At 35.8% G+C, this 19262-nt stretch overlaps 1 protein-coding gene across 3 annotated transcripts in view; it reads right to left on the bottom strand.

Moving 5' to 3' along the window:
* M1ap (meiosis 1 associated protein) overlaps window positions 1–19262 on the bottom strand; it is a 98990-nt gene that overhangs the window by 42641 nt on the left and 37087 nt on the right. For all 3 annotated transcript variants that reach the window (XM_046432184.1, XM_046432186.1, XM_046432185.1), the window contains exon 4: window positions 15979–16147. In XM_046432184.1, the coding sequence (XP_046288140.1) occupies window positions 15979–16147 (169 nt within the window). The remainder of the gene's footprint in view (window positions 1–15978; window positions 16148–19262) is intronic.

Raw genomic sequence — 19262 nt, 5'->3', positions numbered from 1 at the left:
CTGGGGATTGAACTCAGGGCCACTTGACCACTGAGCCACGTCCCAAGCCCTATTTGTATTTTTATTTAGAGACAGGGTCTCACTGAGTTGCTTAGTGCCCCACTTTTACTGAAGTTGGCTTTGAACTTGCAATCCTCTTGTCTCAGCCTCTCAAGTCACTGGGATTACAGGCATGCACTACTGTGTTTGGCTAATTACTTAATTTCTTAAAAGAGCTTAGCCCACAGTTATTTCTGAAATTCCATCAGCTACCTGTGAATCAACCACTCCAGACACTGCTGTGCTGGCTTAAGCAGGAAGTAAGGGGACAAGTGAATAAGAAATAATGAAATATTTTCATCCGACTGTTTGTTCATGGCTTTGATCTGAACACTGCACTCCAAGGTTTTTGCTAGCTGGCTGAACAATGGTGCTTCAAACTGCTCAAAGGCAGGATTAATTTGAAGCAGCTCTTCCAGGCCAGTGTATCTGATGGCAAAGGCAGTGTCCTTGTTGATGGTGGACACTTCCTTGGGGTCAAACAACAAAGAGGAAACTTCATCTCTAGATAAGAAACTGGGATCACTCTGAGGGAGGGCGAGTTGTTGGAGCTGCTGGGCTAAGGACATCATCATAAAATTCTATTCTTGATCTGCATGTTAGATATTTTAATTATAATGTGTTGTAGAGAAGTTTTTTTTTTTTTTTTTTATTTTCTATTTGGGGTTCTGAATGCCTCCTGTATCTGGATGTCCATCTTATTCAGAAAATTTTCCAAATTTTCTGCTATTATTTCCCTGAAGAGGCTATCCGTTCCATTAGCCTGCATCTCGCAACCCTCCTCAATTCCAATGATTCTTAAATTTGGTTTCTTAATGTTGTCCCAGAGTTTCTGTATATTCTAATCATGATTACTTATTCTCTTTTCTTTAGTACTCTCTGAGTGTTGAAGGCTGGCCATTGTCTTCAACTCTGAGATTCTGTCTTCAGTTTGATCTATTCTTTTAGAGAGACTTTCAGCTGAATATTTTATTTGATTTATTGTGTTTTTCATTTCCATGATTTCTGTTTGGTTCTTTTTCAATATCTCTATCTCCTTATTGAATTTTTTTATTCATTTCTTGTACTGACTTCCTTAACTCATTCCATTGTTTTTCTGTGTTCTTTTGGAAATCATTGATCATTTTTATAAATCAAATTTTTGAATTCTTTATCTGGTATTTTGTCTTCTTCAATACCTTTGAGGTCAGTTGCTAGTGAATTATGAACTTTAGGAGGTGTTGTGTTACCTTGTTTTTTCATATTTCATGTCTTCCTGTGTTGACTTTTATGTATCTGTTGGGATGGATTTCTCTTCCACTCCTATGTATGAGCCTTTTTAGGGCACAGGCTTCTTTTGTCAAAGTATGCTAGAGTGGTCTAGATTGAAATCTCCTTACAGATGTGATATGCACAGGCTTTGATTAATCCTGTGGGTTTTTTTTTTTTGTGTGTGTGTGTGTGTGTGTGTATCAGGGATTGAACTCAGGACCACTGAGCCATATCCCAAGCCCTATTTTGTATTTTACTTAGGGTCTCACTTACTTGCTTAGTACCTCACTTTTGCTGCTTTGAACTTGCAATCCTCCTGCCTCAACTTTCAGAGCTGCTGGGATTACAAGTGTGTGCCACTGAGCCTGGCTAATTCTCTGTTTTTGATGTAGTAGTGGATGTCCATGAGTAGGATCTGAGGGCCTATACCTAGACATTCCTACTTGGGGCCTGGACATTGGCTTGGATTTTTGTCACTTCCTTTCTTTGTATTAAAGTATAGCTGAAGTTTGAATGTCATTAATTTGTGTGTAGAGCAAACTGTGCAGTCTTTTGTCTGAGTTTAGTTCGGCAGTAAAGTTTCTACTCTGTGAACTTGTAGTGTCCTTGTAGGTTCCCAATACCTCACAGGATAGGGGGAAACAAATGATAGTGACAAACAATATGCAACATTAAAATAAATACCTGGCTCCTACTATGACATCTACAACATTAATAATAAACAAACAAAAAACTAGGAATGGTGAGGTCAGCAATTGTTAACAGCAAAACCAATAATAACCATGAACTAGATCTGGCTTTAAAGCAAATGGTAGGCGTCAACTATGTCATTCACAGCAGTAGTAATTGCAGCACCATGAATGGTGGAGGCAAGAGTTATATAAATGGATTAGTTTTGAAAGACGGTAAAAATACAGTTAAGAGAAAGGAAAATGTGATAGAAAGGTAGAAGAAAGTAGTTTATAAGCCAGGCATAGTGGCACACGCCTGTAATCCCAATGACTAGGGAGGCTGAAGCAGGAGAATTGCAAGTTCAAGGCCAGCGTCAGCAACTTAGCAAGACCTGAAGCCACTTAGCAAGACTGTCTCAAATAAGAATAAAAAGGGATGTGATCTGGGTGCTGTGGTACATGCCTGTAATCCCAGTGGTTTGAGAGGCTGAAGCCCTGTGCAACTTAGTGATACACTGTCTCAAAATAAAAAATAAAACCTGCTGGGGATGTGGCTCAGTGTTAAGTGCCTCTGAGTTCAATCCTTAGTACAAAAAAAAAAAAAAAAAAGAAAGAAAAAAGAAAAAAAAGTCTAGGGATGTAGCTCAGGGGTTTACTCTTAAATTAAATCCACAATACCAATTTAAAAAAAAAAAGAATGTGAGTTTACAATGTTTAAAAGGTGAACAGAGAGAATGCAGAAGAGATGTAGCAAGTGATGGTTATAATGAAGGAGGAGAAAGAATAGGAAAAAATAAATTAAAAAGAGAGAGGAAGAAAGAAGAGAATTTGTTAGCAAAAGAAAGGAAAAAAGAGAAACAAAACCCAAACCAAACCAAAATAAAGCAAACTAAAAACTCTAACCTTCAAAAGACAAAGCAAGGAAAATAACTACATTTAAAAAATGCCCAAAATGAGAAAAAAACCAAATATGTGTGTGTGTGTGTGTGTGTGTGTGTATACATATCCATGAACCAATCAGCACAGCAAGAATACCAATGGGGTTGGGGAGACAAGGAAATAAATGGAAAAAAGATTCTTAAACAAAAGTGAAGGAATTGTCTGTATTTAGGTGGTCAAAATAGTTGAACAGAATGGATGCCTAACTGTCCTTTCCATTTGTTCTTGGTCTATGTCGAGAGAGAGAGAGAGGGTGTGTGTGTGTGTGTGTGTGTGTGTGTGTGTGTGTGTGTGTGTAAGGGCTGGGGGATGTTAACCCCTTCCTCTTTTTTGTGCTGCTCACCGAGCTGCCAGTTGAAGTGGCCTAAGACTGAAGCTGGTTGAAATAGCTCTCTCAGCTTTGCTTCTCATCAGTATAAGGTAGGATGGAGTGAGACACACTGTCAATTGTAGTTTTGTCCTCATAGACCATATCAGTGAACTCTCAGGGTGGGGCTGCCTGCAGAGTTGTATGAGGGGAGTTCTAGCAGCTGGGGCTTAGGTATAATCAGGCCATAGGAGCTTTGTTGGGTGGCATGTGCTCTGGAGAGATTAGATCAAAACACCCCTAGGGCCAGGCAGATGCCAATCTCTTGTGGGAGTCTGGATCTCAGAAGCCTCCCAGGAATTCTACTTGTGGAGTAGGGGAGTCAATTGTCCACACACAGCTGTCATGAACACAGCCTCCCCAAGTTTAGTCCCTGAGTGTATTCATACCCACCTCTTCATATTCCCAACCCTTGTCAGCTGGTCACTTGAGCCACCAGATTTAAAGGAAAAGCTGAACTGGCTTCCCTTCATTTTTCTTACTTGAATCCTCTTGGATACAATCTTCCCTGTGCTTGTTTTACTCATGTTCTACTAGGTACACCCTAGGCCACAGGATAGGAGCTTACTGGGTGGTATGGCAATGTTTACTATGATATCCTGACTTAAGTAGCAGCAGCTGCAATGTGGTCTCTTCAAGATGGCTCCTACCTTAGCTCTTTGCTTTGCCAGTTGAGAAATACAGAGCACTTTTCAAGCACCAGTTCATGGTGCAGCCTCTGGATCAGCTAAGTTCAGGTTGCTTTTTTGACTTCAGTTTTTTCCATATATCAAATCTGTTCATTTGTGTTTCTCTGTGTTATTCCTCTCCTCTGTGGTGAACCAGTGCTGCTGCTGTTGCTACTGCTGTTGCTGCTGCAACCAGCTTGTCTCCAATGTACTTTCTTCTTTGTTCAATGCATTTGAAGTTTTGCGTCTCTAAGACACTTTCACTGAGATTGAATTTTAGTGAAATCTCTCTTTCACCCACCTCACTGGGAAACAGTATCCCCACTGCTTGAATCCCAAGCCATAAAGCAACTAGAAATGCAGCTTTCCTCTAATCTGCCATCTTGAATCTCTACCAGGTCTCTTCTTCATTGTTTTTTGTATATTGATCCTATATGCAGCCACTTTGCACAACTCTTATTAGTTACAATAAATTTTTTTCCATTAAATCTTTTGGTTTCTATTTAGTCAATCAAAGAATCTGTAAATAATGAATTTTGTTTTTTCCTTTCCAATCATCATATCCTTTACTTTTTTCTTGTCCTACTAGGTTAGAATAACAATGTTAAATTGAATTAATTTGGTGATGGGGGGCAGGTCTGTGTCTTATGATTGATTTTTTTTTTTTGGTACCAGGGATTGAACTCACCAGGCACTTGACCACTGAGCCACATCCCTAGCTCTATTTTGTATTTTATTAGAGACAGGGTCTCATTGAGTTGCTTAGTGCCTCACTAAATTGCTGAGGCTGGCTTTGAATTCACAATCCTCCTGTCTCTACCTCCTAAGCTGCTGGGATTACAGGCATGTGCCACTATGCCAGGTCTTATTATTGATTTTTAAAGGCAAACTTTTGAACATTTCACCAGTAAAAACTATATTTATTGTAGATTTTTGACAGATACGCTTTACTGAATTATTTCCTATTCCTGGTTTGCTGAGATTTTTCTCTTAAATAATGGATATTAATTTTATTGTATGCTTTCATTTTCTTTTTGCAGTGCTGGGTATTGAACCTAATGCCTCATGAATGCTAGGCAAGCACTCCAGCACTGAGCTATATTCCTAGTCCTATTCATGTTTTTGTTTTTAACCAGGGATTGAATTCAGTGGGATTAACCACTGAACCACATCCCCAGGTCTTTTAAAAATTCTTTTATTTTGAGATTGGTTCTCATTAAGTTGCTTTTGGCCTCTCTAAACTGCCGAGGTTGGCTTTGAATTGTGATCCTCCTGTCTCGGCTTCTTGACTTGCTAGGATTACAGGTGTGCACTACTGCACCTGGCCCTACCATACATTTTTCTGTATCTATTAAGATAACATGGTTTCTGCCTTTTAATCTCTTGACATGGTAAATTATACATACACATACATATACACACACATTTTCTAATTTGAAATACCTTGTATTGTTGGGATAAATCCAATTTTGTCATTACTATATCATTTTTTTCTAATTTCTAACATTTTTTCTTATGCCTACTCTCCCCTCCTTTTTTTTTTTTTTTTTTTTAACTTTTATGCCTTCTCTTTTTTATTCATTGGTTTCACCAGAGGGTTCTTAACTTTATTAGGCTTTTCAAAGATGAATTTTTGAATTGTTAATTATCTCTATTGTATTTTTCAACTGAGATAGTGGAAAAGAGTTAAACGTGAGTTTTGGAGCCAGAGAACTTGGACTTGAATCCCTGTTCCCTTCACCAAGAAACCTGGAAAACTTAATTTGGACGAGACTTCAGTTTACCTTAGTGTTTTAATCTGGATAAACAAGTATTAAATAAGATAATATGGGAGAAACTATTTAGAACAGAATGTTTTGAACAGTAAATGGTCAGTTCACTATTATCTACAAGCAAATTTATTAGAGTAGGTTAAGAAATGGTTTTAGTTCACATATCTTTTCTTTGAGGCTCAAAATTTATTTTAGAACAAAATAAGCTAGCAGCATTATTCCCATGATTTATGACTCTTGTTTGGGATTAACTTTAGCAGATTCTAAATTTATTATGATCAAGATCCAGTATTAGGAATTTGCTCTAGGGTGTAGGATTGCTTATAGGTAAGGAGGACGTATAAAGATAAGTAAAGTGTACTGCTTTCCCTGCAAGAGGGAAACTTCTTCATATCTCTGTCTTGTACCAACACTTCTTAGCCCTTTTTAAAGTGTGCGAAAAAGAAAGAGGAACAAAATAGATAAAGAGCAGAGAAGAAATGTTACGGGAACAATAAAAAATAAAATTATATACATGAAAATAAAATTATATACATGAATCACAACTATGTAACATAAACTTGATTGTGGTCAATGGAGAGATGACATGCAAAAATAAAAGTAGTGCAGGTCTGGGGTTGTAGCTCAGTGGGGGAGCTCTTGCCTTGCACGTGTAAGGCACTGACTGGGTTCAACCCTCAGCACCACATTAAAAACAAATAAATAAAATAAAGTTATTGTGTCAATCTACAACTAAAAACAAACAAACAAACAAATAAATAAAAGTAGTGTAATGGGTAGAGGGATTTTGAAGTCAAAAGTTGTTTGATGATCATGTCTTCTTTTTGATAAAATACAGTATTTATAAGATCAATATTCATAAATCAATAGCTTTCTTATATTCTAATAGTGATTCTGTTGAGAAAGAAATCATGAAAACTGTCCCATTCACCACCACCTAAAAGTAAGAATACTTGGGAATTAATCTGATGATCAAAGAGGTAAAAGATCTCTATATGAAAATATAGAACACCGAAGAAAGAAATTGAAGAAGACCTTGGAGGATGGAAACACCTCCTATGTTCTTGGATAGGCAGAATTAATACTGTCAAGATGGCCATATTACCAAAAGCATTATATAGATTCAACAGAATCCCCAACAAAATACTAATGACATTCTTTACAGAACTAGAAAAAATAGTCCTTAAATTCATTTGGAAGAATAAAAGACCCCAAATAGTCAAAGCAATCTTGAGCAAAAAGAGTGACACTGGAGGCATCACAATACCTGATTTCAAATTATACTACACAACTAGAGCAACAAAAACAACTGAAAAAAGTTTAACACCAAAAAAAAAAAGGCAAATAAACCAATCAATAAATGCACAAGAGAACTAAATAGGCATTTCTCAAAAGAAAAAATAAAAATCAACAACATATACATTGAAAAAATGTTCAATGTCCCTAGCAATCAGAGAAATGTAAATCAAAACTACATCAAGATTTTACTTCACTCCATGGAAATTATCAAGAATACAAATAATAATAAATGCTGGTGAGGATGTGGGGGTAAAGGTACTCCCTTACATTGTTGGTGGGACTGCAAATTAATATAACCACTCTGAAATCGGTATGGCTATTCCTCAAAAAACTAAGAATGAAATCACCATATGACCCAGCTATTTATCTCCAAGAATTAAAATCAGCATACTAATATGATACAGCCACATCAATATTTATAGCAGCACAACTCACAAGAGCCAAGTTATGGAACCAGCCCAGGTGCCCATCAAGATATGAATGGATTAAGAAAATTTATATATATATCTCATGCACACAATGGAATTTTACTCAGCCATAAAGAAGAATGAAATTATGTATTTGCTGGTAAGTGGATGGAATGAAGAATGTCATGCTAAGTGAAATAAGCCAGACTCAGAAAATCAAGGGTTGAATATTTTCTGTCATATGTGGAAGCTAGAGCAAAATAAGGGATAAAAAGGGGGGGTATTGGATATCATAATGATAGAGGAAAGATCAATAGGGGAGAAGAAAGAGATGGGGGGGATATTAGGAAAGGGGAGAAAATGTAAAATAGACTTGACAAAATTATGCTATGTGTATGTATAAATATACCCCAGTGAATTACACCTTTACATATTTTATAAAGCACCAATTAAAAATAAATAAATAGAAGGAAGACCAGTAGAGCTGAGGAAAGGGAATAGAGGGGAGGGAAAGAAGAGGCACTAGAGACTAAAATGGAGCATATTAAATTCCATACATGTATGATTATGTCAAAACAATCTGAACTATAATGAATAACTATAATGTATCAATAAAAGCATAAAATATGAGTATTTAGAGCTTGACATTTTCTCAGTAAAAGGTATATAAAGGTATACACAAACACACATGACTATTACCACACTACTATTAAAATCAATAGATGAGATCTGTACAAGGTGCTGTTGTAAGTGCTTTATGTGCAATGTGTATTTAATCTTCACAAAACCCTATGAAGTAGCTATTTTTTGCCATATTTTATGAAGGAGAAATTTGTGGAATAAAGAGTTAAATTAACTTGTTTAAGGCCACATGGTTCTATATTGTAAAAATCCAATAGGATGGTTAAATAATAAATGATAATGAAGTAATACAATGTAATATCTTATAGATATTAAAAGGAATGGATTCAATTGTTAAGTGGCTAATGGAAAAATTACTAAATAAATGAATAATTAAGAGTAAATATATATAATGTCCAGAGAAGTGAGTATGATATAGTCTCATTTAAAAAATATTTTGTTTTAGTTATAGTTGGACACAATATCTTTATTTTATTTTTATGTGGTGCTGGGGATTGAACCCAGCGCCCCACACATGCTAGGCGAGTGCTTTACCACTGAGCCACAACCCCAGCCCCTAGTGTCATTTTTTATTTGTTCTTTTTATTTATACATGACAATAGAATGTATTTTGACATATTATACATACATGGATTATAACTTCCCATTCTTGTGATTGTATATGATGTGGAGTTACACTGGTTGTGTATTCATATATGAATATAGGAAAGTTATGTCCGATTCATTCTACTGTTTTTCCTGTTTCCATAACCCTTTCCTTCCCTTCATTCCCCTTTGTATAGTCCACTGAACTTCTATTCTCCCACTGTTTATTGTGTTTTAGCATCTGCATATCAGAGAGAACATTAAGACTTTGGTTTTTTGGGATTCGTTTACTTCACTTAGCGTGATAGTTTCCAGTTCCATCCATTTACCAGCAAATTCCATAATTTCATTCTTCTTTTTGGCTGAGTAATAATTAGTCTAATTTTTGTAAAAGGAAATAGTAACAATAATGTTACCTGTTTACCCATACACATGTACATGCAGGGACAGCAGTAGGACACTTCAGTAGACTGTGTCCTACACTGTTAATAGTGGTTGTCTCTGGAAAGTAACATTTTGGGTCATTTTTCTCTTTTATACTTCTGTAATGTTTAAGTCTGTATAATTTACAAAAGATGTTTAAATCATAGGACAAAAGCCACAACAAAGAGCACACAGAAGGATCTTTCAGCTAAATTTTAAAATAAAGAATAAAATGAACAAGTTAAACAACGTAATAACAAATGAACAAAAGTATTTTTATACATTTGGAAGAAAACAACTAATAGACTTTAAAAGTTAAAAATGATCAGAAAATCTTGATTAATGTGAATGCAATATAAAGTTAACCTTTTAATTTTAGATCTTTTAAAGGACATTTTTCTTATTTTAAAAATTTATTTTATTATACAGTATAAGACCAATATTGACAAAGGTTAAAACACATAAATGTAAACATACAACTCATTAAATTTTGACTCAGAAGCATCTGGTAACTACCACCTGGGCTAGCACTCCTGAGCCCCCATCTCTGTTCAGTTGCAGTTACTACTCTCCCTCTTTCTCAAAAGGATTCCTGGTCTTACCTTTTACATTGAATATTTTGCTTGTTTTTGAACTTTATGTAAATAAAATTATCCAGGAGGCATTTGTTTCTCAATGTTCTGTTTGTGGAATTGACCAATGCTTTTGGGTATACCTTTCCTTTATTAATTTTCTTTATTGGATAGTATATTAATATACTTCCATATACCATGAATTCTACTATTGGTGAAAATCTGGAGCATATACAATTAGGCGCTATTATGAATAAAGTTACTATGAACATTTTTATATATGCTTTTGGTGTACATAGGCACTTCTTATGCCTAGGAATAAAATTATTTATTGCTAAAACATAGAGCATGCATATTTTCAACTTTTTAAGATAATGCCAAGCAATATTCCTTAATTGGAGTCCGTATTTACACTCCCAGTAGCAAAGCATTAGAGCTTTTGTTGTTTTGTACCCTTACTAACACTTGGTAATTTCATTCTTTTATGTTAGCCATTCAGGCAAGGTATATAATATCTCATTGTCTTAATTTATACTTCTTGAGTTCCAATTAGGTTGAGTATGTTAAAGAAATTTTCTAAAATGTGAATCTACTTTCCTAATTTTTAAGTTAATTCTTTCTTCAATGATTCTGGATCTTTCAGTCTCTAAGTCTTCCTTGTGATGTTTAGTTCTTGTTAAGCAGGACTGTACTAAATGAAGAAAGAATTTAGACTGACTGAAGGATATATTCTCACTACTATTTTCAAAACTAGTCTAAAATATCAACCTTTCTTTTGTTTTGTTTCTGTCTTCAAAAAGTAGAGTACAGGGCTGGGGATGTGGCTCAATGATAGAGCATTTGGCTAGTGTGGGAAGAGCCCTGAGTTCAATCCCCAGAACTGGAAAAAAAAAGTACAATTTTCATTTAATTAATGCCATGTTCATCAGAGTTTCAAAAATTCTAATTAGATATGAGAAATGTGTGAATACTATGGATTACATAGGGAAGCTATGAGTGTTTGGAATATGTTACATTTAAGCTGACATCATAGACAGTAGCCACAACCTCTTCCAAATCACTTGATATTTTTTCAGTTATTTATTCAAGAAACATTTATTGAGAATCTACCATATGTCAGGGTGAGTGCTAAGTGCTAGTGATACAAAGATGTATAAGAAACAGACTTAGTTTCAGGTAACTGACAGTTTACTTAGGAACTGGTCATATAAGCCAATTTCATGGCTGTGAGTATAGCTCTGTGGTAAAGCACTTGTCTAGCATATGTGAGGCCCTGGGTTCAATCTGTGGCACTACCAAAAAAAAAAGTCTCTGGCCAGGGGTTGCAGCTCAGTGGTAGAACGCTCGCCTAGCGTATGCGAGGCTCTGGGTTCAATACTCAGCATCACATAAAAATAAATAAATAAAAACAAAGGTATTGTGTCCAACTGTAACTAAAAAAATTAAATATTAAAAAAGTCTCAGAAAATTTTCATGAGTATTAAGAATAACTAACTTTTTACTGACTACTTATAATGTTCTAGGTAATTAACATACATGATTTCATTTAATTACAACAACTACTACATGGGTTAGGAATTAATAACTAAGATTTAACAAGGCTAAATACCTTACTCAAAGTTGTGCAGTTAGGAAGTGATATACCTGTGATTTAGACTTAGGCAACCTATTTCTGGAGCATACATCCTTCTGAGAATGAGAGAAGCTGCTGTTGAAAATATCCTGATGATGCCAAAACGAATCAAAAGGAAACTAAAGAAATAAAGGAATTAATTATAAGTAGAGTGCAGATAAACTAGGGATATTTCAAGCAATGAGGCATATATATATATATATATATATATATATATATATATATATATATATATATATATATATCTGGTCCACAGAGGGATTAAACCAATTTATGGGATAATAAATTATTTAGAAGCAAATAGGAAGATACTGGGAGAATACCAGTAAAACAAGATAAAAGGGGTTTTCCTGCATTTATAAGCTCTTCTATAAGCACAAGCCACTAACTATTCTAAATAAAGACTTCATGCAGCCTCAGAGTACTCTGAGCTCTATGCTATTATAGACACAAGTTCTTTCTAAATTGATGACTTATCTGTCCTTGACCAAAGAGAAAGAAAAACAGCTTCTCTCCCTCAGATTTTGCTGCAGTCCGGCTGCAGCAGAATAAGGGGGGGGGGGACGAACAACTTGTGTACCTTGATACAGCAGGAGTAGGAGCCGTTTATTGCAGGACAGGAGCAGTATTTATACATTCCACACAGCTTATCTAATTAGCATAAACTAGATACATCAGTCAACCAATAAGGAATCTCCACACTTAATGGCTCGCTTTTGTTACTTCTCAAACCACTCCCTCTGGCATTTTGCCAGGCACCATCCAGACTTGTTTACGAACTCTAACATTCCCCTGGCAAAATGCCAGGTGTTATTTTGACTTGTTTACAGACTCTAACAAGATTTAGTTTGGGGAATTCAATGCAAAGGACTCTGATTAATGTCCTGGAGAACTATGATTGCTTCAGTCTGAGTCATGGTCCACTCTAACTAGGAAGATGGAAGTGTTACCAAGGTAAGGGGATGTGGGGGATGCTGAGCCAAATAGCCCCACACATATAACTGTAATCAATTAATTAAAAAATACTTTCTGATAATCTAGAATATCCTCTACACTGTGACACAGAAATTGGTAAAACAAGTTTCTAATTCCAAGGTTCTTACACTTTAATGCAGATTGAAAAGATAGCAAGTAGTTCACAAGTCAGGTGAACAGACAAAATTATCACACACACAAAAAAGCAATGGTAGACAATTATGGATGGTATATAATTAAGTGCTGAATTGTGTGGTACAGACCACAAGTGATAATAGTTATTCTAAGGAGAGGAAAATTAATACGGTAGTAATGAAACTGAATTAGGATTTAAGTGGGAGGATTTGGCTAGAAGAGGACAGGGGAAGGAATTCAGAGAAAAGACTACTAGGAGTAGAGGTATGGGAACACAAAGAAGGATAGTTAATGAGGAGTCTAGCTTGGGAAAGCAGAGTATGCATAATAGGTGAGAGCTCACAAACCACATGGCTAAGGTTGGTTACCCTCCAAAACAATGTCAGAGGCCTCATGTTGCAATAAACATCCATATATGTCAAAATTTGACAGAGAAACCACACCCTTAGTTACCAACTTCCTAATTAATTAAGGAGGGAACAAGTGAGGGGGGAGAAAGAGTGAAGTTATTCTTGTGGGACAAGGAAGAGATCAATAATAGTATCAAAAGAACAGGCACTTCCATGTGTCACAACCTTGGAAGGGGCCATTTAGCCAGAAAGGATTGTAGGAGGGTAAGCTTTTGGGGAACATCTCATATCCACACAATAACATTGAGGGAATGTTATATTACTAGCAAATTTAAAAGAAAAAAAACACCAGAACATGATAAATAAACAATTAACTTCTAGAGAACTACTATACAACATTATTATGCCTATAGTTTACAATACTCTATACTTAAAACTTTTTACAAGAGTAGATCACATGTAAAGTGTTCTTATCACAATTAAACACACACACACACAACACAGTCACACACACACACACACACACACACACTCACACACAACAGGAGACCCACCATATTACTCCACAAAGAGTCCATGGGAGAAAATTTTTTATATGTTAGTACATATAAAAATGGTTTTTTAAAATGGGTTGTGTTTATTTGTTTTGTACCAGGGATAGAACCCGGGGCACTTAAACACTGAGCCACATCCTCAGTCATTTTTTTGAAACAGGGTCTTGCTAAGTTTCTTAGGGCCTCGATAATTGTTGAGGCTGGCTCCACAGCCTTCCAAGCCCCTGGGATTACAGGCCTGTGCCACCACATTTGGTTCAATGGTCTTTTATCTATTTTTTGAAAGAAGGGGCTCTGCATGTTGGCTTTGCTCTGGACTCACAAATTATGTCACCTTCTCTTTGAGTATATAACTCTTTGAGTATACAAACATTATCTGTAGGATAAATTCCTAGAAATGTTATTAGGAGGTAAAACTTTGTGTGTATATATACTTATATATATATATATATTTATATTTAGATATATACATATACATATTTATGTTTATATATAGTTATTGCCAAACATATAGGTGTATGTGTGTGTATATATATACACACACATATATATATGGTTACTGCCAAATGACTCTCCAAAAAAATCATATCAATTTACACTTCCATCAATAGTAAATGAGACTCCCGACCAGACATTTTTCTTGTTTATTTTTTATCTTTGCTAGTCTAATGGGCAAAAGGAAATCATTTGATTTTAACATTATACTGTTATTCTTGAATTTCTCCCAGGATTACTTTGGAGGGGAAAATGCAGATAAGTATAAATAAGTACATCTAAATCATCTATAATCCTACATTTCCTGGAAGAAATTTTATTCAAACTGAGTCTTAGAGGACAAGTGGGAATTAGCCAAGCAGAGGAGGAGGAAAGGGCCACTGGGAAAGGAGACTCAGAGATGTGAGAAAGTAAGATATAATTAACTTTCAGAGATGAACTCATGGTTTCCCATTACCAGGACTTGTCAGACAGAGGTGGGAGAAAAGCTGTAAATCGAGGCCAAGGATTAGGTGAGGAAAGACCATTAATGCCTTGCTGGATTTAATTCTAAGGCAAAGGAAATTTATGAAATGATTTTTGTGTGTGTGTGGTGATGGAAATTGAACCCAGGGCCTTTTGCATGAGAAGCAAGCACTCTACCAACTGAGCAATATTCCTAGCCCCTTATGAAATCATTTTAGTAAGTCAAGTGGAATTACCAAATTATGAAGTTTAAGAGTTTCTTTTTTAACCAGTTTAGATTCATCTATCACTCAAGTTATAGCAGAGGTGCAATGATTAGATCATGAGATTTGTAACCTAATCAGTCCATCTTAGTGTGAATGGAGTAACTGGGTGGTAACTGTAGGCAGGTGAGGCACTGGAGGAAGTGGGTCATTGGGGGCATGCTCTGGAGGGTTCATTTTCCCCAGCCCAATCCCTCTTCCTGCCCTGCTTCCTGGCCACCAGGAGGTGACTCTTCTGTCATACTCTTCTGCCATGATGTTCTGCCTTACCTTGGGCCCAGAGCAATGGACTTGGCTGAACATGAACTAAACCTCTGAAACTATGAGCCAGAATAAACTTCTCCTCCTCTAAGTTGTTCTTGTCAAGTATTTTGGTCGTAGTGACAACAAGCTGACTGACACATTCAGGTCCAGGATACTTATCCAGAAGTATAGACTCTCACAGGTGCCTGGGCCCTGGTCTTGCAACTCAGCACAAAAGGCATTTTTGCTTCACCCTGATTGAATTGTCCAGGACTTGGTCTAGCAGGGGAACAGAGGCTAACAGTGGTTGTTGGACAGGGGTAGGAAGGGCAGAGTCTCTGAGGCTGGTGAGATGGCAAATGAGAACCCATTCTGAGGAGGTGGGAAGGAGGCAGGGCATATGTGAGTCAATGCTCCCAGGCCTGACATATGCTCCATTGTTCCATTAAATTTCACTTGCCAAACACAAATTCCTACATAAAATTACTAAGAATTTCAAGACAGCAGCCAAAAAGCATTAAACCCCAAGCATGGGGCCTTTCTGCATACAGGAGTCTGTGTGACTGCATTGGTCATTAGCTTATGCAGCCATCCTTACATGTAAATCTGTTCATGCAGCATTAATTATAACAGCAAAATTAATGTCATTAAACAAACTATGGTACAGCCACACAATAATAAATCAAGAAGTCTCAAAATGAGATAGAGTTATAATACTGATAGCTATCTAACATACATAAAGAATTTATAGAATATTAGGTATATCATGATCCCATTAAAATATTAAGTATGTATGGATAAGTGTGTGTATGTATATAGAAAGGAACATTTGTAAGGATTCCACAATATCTTAAAAGTGATTAGGGGGATGAAGTAAGTTTTATTTTTTAGACTTATAATATTTCAGCTTTAACTATTATTTCTGAAATAAAATAACTATTACAAAATTTAACTATTATTTCTGAAATAAAATAACTATTACAAAATTTAACACCTAAATCATCTGAACTGCACTGGAATCTGCTGGTTAATTTATCACTTAAGAACATAAGAAGATCATGGAAAACAATTTTATTGACCCATAAAAACTACTCATTACAGATATTATCATTCTTTTAACTTCAAAAAAAAATTCTTTCAGCAAGGAGGATTGTGAATTTGAGGTTAACCTGGATAACATAATGAGATGCCATCTTGGAACAAAAACAAAAACCAAAAAATCCCCCTTACCATCATTGCTGGGCTCTTCAACAGGAGATGCTGAGTCCATGAGCTCCAGGATTCTCTTTGTGATTTCAACAACTTGAAGCCTTCTGACCCTGACCAGATCTATATCTTTCAACCCTTCCTCCAGTTGTTTGACCACTTCTTTTCCAGGGTGGGAAGTCAGGACAGTAATCTGAAAATAAAATCCAAGAATCAACATGTTTATTTTCCCAGAGGTCCAGAGTGAGGAATATCACAGCAGAAGTCTATGGTAATGGCTATTATGTTTAGTGTAAAGAGGATGATTTAACTGTAACTTACAAATAAAATTTCACTTAATCTTAGCCAAAAGGCCACGAAGTGATACAGACCAATTTCATTTGGCAGATTGTGGTAGAATAGGTAATCAGAACCTTCCAATCAGGCTGAGCCTACAAAGTGACCAGTTAAAAGCAACACCTGTGTTTTAATCTTTTAAGATTGCTGGAAGCACTGGTATCATCTCATTTATTCAAAATGCTTTAATTTTTACATAAAAACAAAGGAAATAAGACCCTTAAGTTTCACTCACTAGTGTGCATTAAATATTAGGAAGCCTGTTGTTCCTTCTTTCTATAGTGCTTCCTTACAGCATTCTTAGACTGATTCTTCCCTTGTTTATCTTGGATCCAGTTAAGGTATTTCTGTTGCTTTTTTTTACTCTAAAATGTGCTAATCTTTGACCAATATATGGGACCTAAAGGAATATTGAGGTGTTTGTGTATAATATTTTATTCCATCTAAATGAACACACTGTATGTTTTTCTCATAAGTTTTGTCTTGGATTTTGAAACTTGAAGGCAATTGTTTAAAAAAAGTATGTATATATATATAAATGTTCCATTAAATTCTATTGTTCCATTAAATTTCACTTGCCAAACACAAATTCCTACATAAAATTATATAGTATCAGGGATTGAACTCAGGGACACTCGACCACTGAGCCACATCCCCAGCCCTATTTTGTATTTTATTTAGAGACAGAGTCTCACTGAGTTGCTTAGTGCCTCACTTTTGCTGAGGCTGGCTTTGAGCTCTTGATCCTCCTGCCTCAGCCTCTCGAGCTGCTGGGATTACAGGTGTGTGCCACTGTGCCCGGCAATTGTTAAATATATGCATTTTTAAAAATATTTAGATGTTTTTTTTGAGAGAGAATTTTTTAATATTTATTTTTCAGTTTTCGGTGGACACAACATCTTTATTTTATTTTTATGTGGTGCTGAGGATCGAATCAAGTGCCTCACGCATGCCAGGCGAGCGCTTTACTGCTTGAGCCACATCCCCAGCCCATATTTAGATGTTTCTGATTGATGAAGTAGGATGCCTATGAAATCCACAATAATTATTATTTTCAAAAACTTTATTATTTTAGATAAGTTTTAGGTTCAGAGCAAAATTGAGATAGCAAGTGATATCCTAAATACCCTCTGCCCTCAAACATGCAATATCCATGATCAATATCCTCCACCAGAGTGTGTATTTGTTGCAATTGATAAACCTACATAGATACATCATAATCATCATAATCATCCAAGTCCATAGTTTACCTTGGGGCTCACTTTTTGTGTGGTACATTCTATGGATTTGACAAATGTACAACTATATGCACCCATCAACATAATGTCATGCAGGTATTTTCATTGCTCTTAAAATCTTCTATGCTCCACTTATTCATTCCTCCCTCCCCATGGCCCTTGCCAACTACCAACCTTTTACTATTTCAATAATTTTGCCTTTCCCAGAATGACATATAGTTGGAATAATAAATTATATAGCCTTTTCAGATTGGCTTCTTTCACTTAGTAATATGTATTTAAGGTTCTATCATGTCTGTTTTGGCTTGATAGCTCATTGGTTTTTAGCAGTGAATAATATCTCATTGTCTGGATGAACAACAGTTTTATTAAACATTCATCTACTGCTGGACATTTGATTGCTTCCAAGTTTGGCAGTTACAAATGAAGCTATTATAAACACCCATGTGCAGAGTTTTGTGTGGACACATATTTTTAACTCCTTTGGGTAAATATCAAGAAGCACAATTGTTGGCTGACAATCCAAGAGTGTGTTTAGTTTTGTAAGGAGCCATCAAACTGTTTTCCAAAAAAAAAAAAAGAGTTTGGTATTTCTTGTCCTCCCTATCAGTTAAGCTCTGATAAAATCCCAGCAGGTTGGGTTCTATTGAACTTGTTTCTCCTGAGGGCACAACTTGTTAAAAAGAACAGAACACTCTTCCTCTCCAGTCTGAGGTATGAGGGAATTTCCCCCTGATATTTACTATGAGAGTCTGGTTGTACTTCTGAAGGCAAAACTCACAAAATTGTGGGCCAGCTCTCATGACAGGGTGTCTTGGGAGTTTTTAACTTTCAGACTTGTCCATATTTATCCTCCAGCAATTCGTCAATTAAAGTTCAAGTTTTCCTACTCCAGCTCTGGTTCCAGTGGAGATTTCTCATCTAGTGTGTTGTGATTTTCTGTATCTGTCTGTGTCTAATTTTGGAGGCAGTAGTTTGTTTGCTTTGTGATCTTAACTTCTCTTAGGGATCCAAATAAAGTTGTTAACCTTTGAGTTTGTTTAACATTTTGCTAGTTGTTAGGATGAAGTGGTGACTTCCAAGTTCCTTACATGTAAAACTGGAAACCAGAAGTCTCTGCAATTATTTTTTAATGCATCTGTTTGCTGTCCGAGGTTACCAAAGGCTGAAAGTGTTTAATTCATCTCCCTTATATATCCATGGAATATTCAGCCATGACTTATTTATATTTTTAAGATTATTTCAATCTGGCACCAGAATAGTAGATGTTTTACATTTGCATAATTGCTTATCTCAAGAAACTTTACTTCATTTGATGACAAGATTTGATTAAGACCTATTTCAGTTCCTAAGGGTACTCAGGTAATTATATATATCAATCTAGGAAGCTTAATATTTGGAAGTTTCAAAAATCTGAGGCATATGGAATATTCAGATTTTATTTTGATTCAGTTTTTCCTTAATTCACTTTAGTTCCTATTTTTGATCTTCAATTTTTGACAATCTGCATATTAAAAATCATATATGATATATGTCTTCTGTTTGCAGGGAGCTGAAAATCTAGCCTTGAAAATTATATTCACTGGATGTAGTGACCCATACTTCCAATCCCAGTGGCTTGGGAAACTGAGGCAGGAGGATCGTAAGTTCAAAGCCAGCCTCAGAAACTTAGCAAGGCCTTAAGCAACTTAGCAAGAACCTGTCTCAAAAAAAAAAAAAAAATTTAAAAACGGG

Source organism: Marmota monax, unplaced genomic scaffold (genome assembly GCF_021218885.2).
Source record: "Marmota monax isolate L192 unplaced genomic scaffold, Marmota_monax_Labrador192_F-V1.1 WCK01_AAM20220418_F8-fsc00106, whole genome shotgun sequence".
Lineage (NCBI taxonomy): Eukaryota > Metazoa > Chordata > Mammalia > Rodentia > Sciuridae > Marmota > Marmota monax.
The sequence above is the reverse complement of the archived record's forward strand: the minus strand, read 5'-3'. Positions and strand labels throughout refer to the sequence as shown.